This window comes from Pteropus vampyrus, unplaced genomic scaffold (genome assembly GCF_000151845.1).
Source record: "Pteropus vampyrus isolate Shadow unplaced genomic scaffold, Pvam_2.0 Scaffold1000003409, whole genome shotgun sequence".
In the NCBI taxonomy this organism is placed as follows: Eukaryota; Metazoa; Chordata; class Mammalia; order Chiroptera; family Pteropodidae; genus Pteropus; species Pteropus vampyrus.
In genome coordinates, this window is record NW_011917811.1 from 1 (window position 1) to 2,618 (window position 2,618).

General features: G+C 61.6%; 1 protein-coding gene across 1 annotated transcript; it reads left to right on the top strand.

Annotated features, from left to right (window-relative positions):
- Positions 1-7: 7 nt before the first annotated feature.
- LOC105311359 (probable threonine protease PRSS50) lies at positions 8-2,525 on the top strand (the record flags this gene model as incomplete). The annotated part of the gene is made up of 3 exons (XM_011387340.2): positions 8-21; positions 988-1,271; positions 2,349-2,525. Coding segments are annotated over 3 exons (475 nt in total), but the record flags the coding sequence as incomplete, so codon positions are not given.
- Between the last annotated feature and the right edge of the window lie 93 nt (positions 2,526-2,618).

Here is a 2,618-nt window from a genome sequence, read left to right on the forward strand (position 1 = left end):
CGTGGCCCACTGCCTGACCCAGTGAGTTGGGGCCGAGGTGGGCAGGCTGTGTAAAGGCATTTGGAGCCACTGGGAGGCCCGGTCGTTTGCCAGCTCGCTTGTCAGTAGCAGCCCCGGCCCCAGCTCCGAGCAGGCCGGGGCTGAGTTCTACAGATTTCCTACGGGAACTAGGAGCTTGCTGCCCTCTCGTGACCTCTCAGTCCTGTGCAGTCTTCCTCAGAGAGGCACCGGGGACTCGTAAGCCGTCGTCCCAGCCTCCTTCCTCCCATCCACAGAAAGAAGGTTCTAATTCGTTCATTCTCCGCCCTTTGCTTCACTTACTCGCTCCTTCTCTCAATCAACTGAAAGCTTTTGACAGTCGTTTGAAGCCAGGTGCTGGCCTGGGCACTGGGGACAGAGAGGGGACACGTCACTCCTCTCAGGTTGCTGGGGAAGACAGACAAGGAGAAAGATGTTCACAGGGGAGTCTGGTCGGTGTGGGGACAACAGAAAGGGTGTGCCCATGTTCCCAGGCCAGGGGGGTGGCTGGCCCGAGGGTGACCGGTGGAGAAGCACACTCCGAGCCTAAGGATCTGCACGGAGACTCCAGGGGCATGCTGGGAAAGGAGGCTGGAGGGTGAGGCCAGGCCTGATTGCACGGGACCTGTCGCTGCCAGGGCTTGGCGCAGGGCGCTGGACAGAGTCCAGAGTTTGGAACCAGAGACACGTTGGTCAGCATCCCAGCTCCACTACTTTCTGGCTGTGTAGCCTTCAGCTGGTCACTGGGCTTCTCTGAGCCTCAGTTTCCCCTCCATGAAATGAAGGGTGTTGTGAGGACACGCCACACTGCGTGCAGGACCCCGCTCACGTGTGTCGTGAGGAGGACTCGGCTCCGAGGGCTGGAAGTGGGAGGCGGCCTGCCCGGGTTTGTGAAGGGTGCAGCGGTGGCGTGGAGGCTGGGGCGTGGGGCCTGGAGCTGATGGCAGACTCCCCTCGCGATTCGCCTAGGGACGACGTTATCTATTCAGTGCGGGTGGGGAGCCCCTGGATCAACCAGACAGCTCAGACGACCTCCGACGTCCCAGTGCGCCGGCTCATTGTGAACAGCCGGTTCCAGTCTCGTCGGTACTGGTCCTGGGTCGGCAAGGCCAACAACATCGGCCTCCTCCAGCTCGAGCGGTCACTCAAGTACAGCGAGTACGTCTGGCCCATCTGCCTGCCCGGCCTTGACTACGAGCTGAAGGACTACTCCGTCTGCACTGTGATGGGCTGGGGACTCCCCAGGGTTGATGGTGAGTTGGGGCAGAGGACCTGGGCGCAGGCTGGGGTGTGCCAGGGACAGACGTCTCTGAGACACCATCCCCAGGGGCCCTCTGTCCGGGACCTTCCCATCAGGCTGGTCTCAGTGTGAGTATGTCATGGCCATTCAGGCCTCAGGGGACCCAGATGGCCCAAGAACCCGCAGGCCCAGGCCAAAGCATGTAAACAGGACTTCCTTGATGGCAGACGGGCACAGGAATCTCTCGCTGTCTGCACGTAGCCCCAGGGCACCCATAACTTGAAGCAGAACGTGGGGAGTGCGAGGGGCCAGGTTCTGGCTGCCCCTCCCCGCAGCGGCCCTCGATCCCACGTCGTTCCAGTTTGGGAGCAAGGCCCACAGAGCAGGAGTGTTGTCCCTGGCCATCCACGGGTCCATTTCCTTACGAGCTCCAGGAATGTCCACTCATTGGGGACCCTTATCCTTTCCCATTAGAGACGTACCCTTTCCTGTAGCTTCACACAGCCTACTTGCCCCCAAACAGCCTACAGGGACACCAGCCCAGGGTGGGCTGGGGAGGGGTGGCTTTTTCTTTTCCCTGCCTTGGCCTGTCTGGGGAATGGCTGAGAATGGTCAGAAGTCTCCTGTCCCCCAGGAGCTCAGGCTGGGGACAGAGACAGGAGGAGGCTTGTGGAGTAAGCAGTGCCTGGGGCCCATGGAGGGCCATCTGGGCAAACCCAGGGGAAGAAGAGGCCTCTGGGGAGGGCTTGAGAAGGAGGGATCTGGGCCGGAGAGGAGTGTGGGAGCGCGGGGGATAGAAGGTGCCGAGGGGGGAAGGGACCCAGGGGGTCGGACTTTGCGGGAAGAGAGGCCAGGTCCAGCAAGGCCAGACGGTGGGCGGCCTGCTCCGAGGTCTCTGCATCAAGACGTGGGTGAGAGGTGTCCGCTGGAGTGGCAGGTGGGCTGAGCCCGGAGAGTCCTCCAGGGCTGTTGTGTGGTGGGTGGATGAGGCCGGGGGAGAGGGCAGGAGCAAAGGGCGGTGGCACACAATGCCGTTGGCAGTGGGCAGCAGGAAACCACCACGCCCGAATGGGGGGTACCCATCCCACAGGCAGATGGCCCCAGTTCCGGACCATTCAAGAGAAGGAAGTCACCATCCTGAACAACAAGGAGTGTGACAACTTCTACCACAAATTCACCAAAATCTCCTCACTGATTCGGATCATCAACTCCCAGATGATTTGTGCGAAGGACACCCACAGGGAACAGTTCTGCTACGTGAGCACCTGTCCCCTCGTTCACTCACCTCCAAGGCACCCAGCCAGGAGTGGGGCCAGGGGCATGGGGGGCGGGGGGAGGAAGGAGAGGAGGGAGAGAGTGG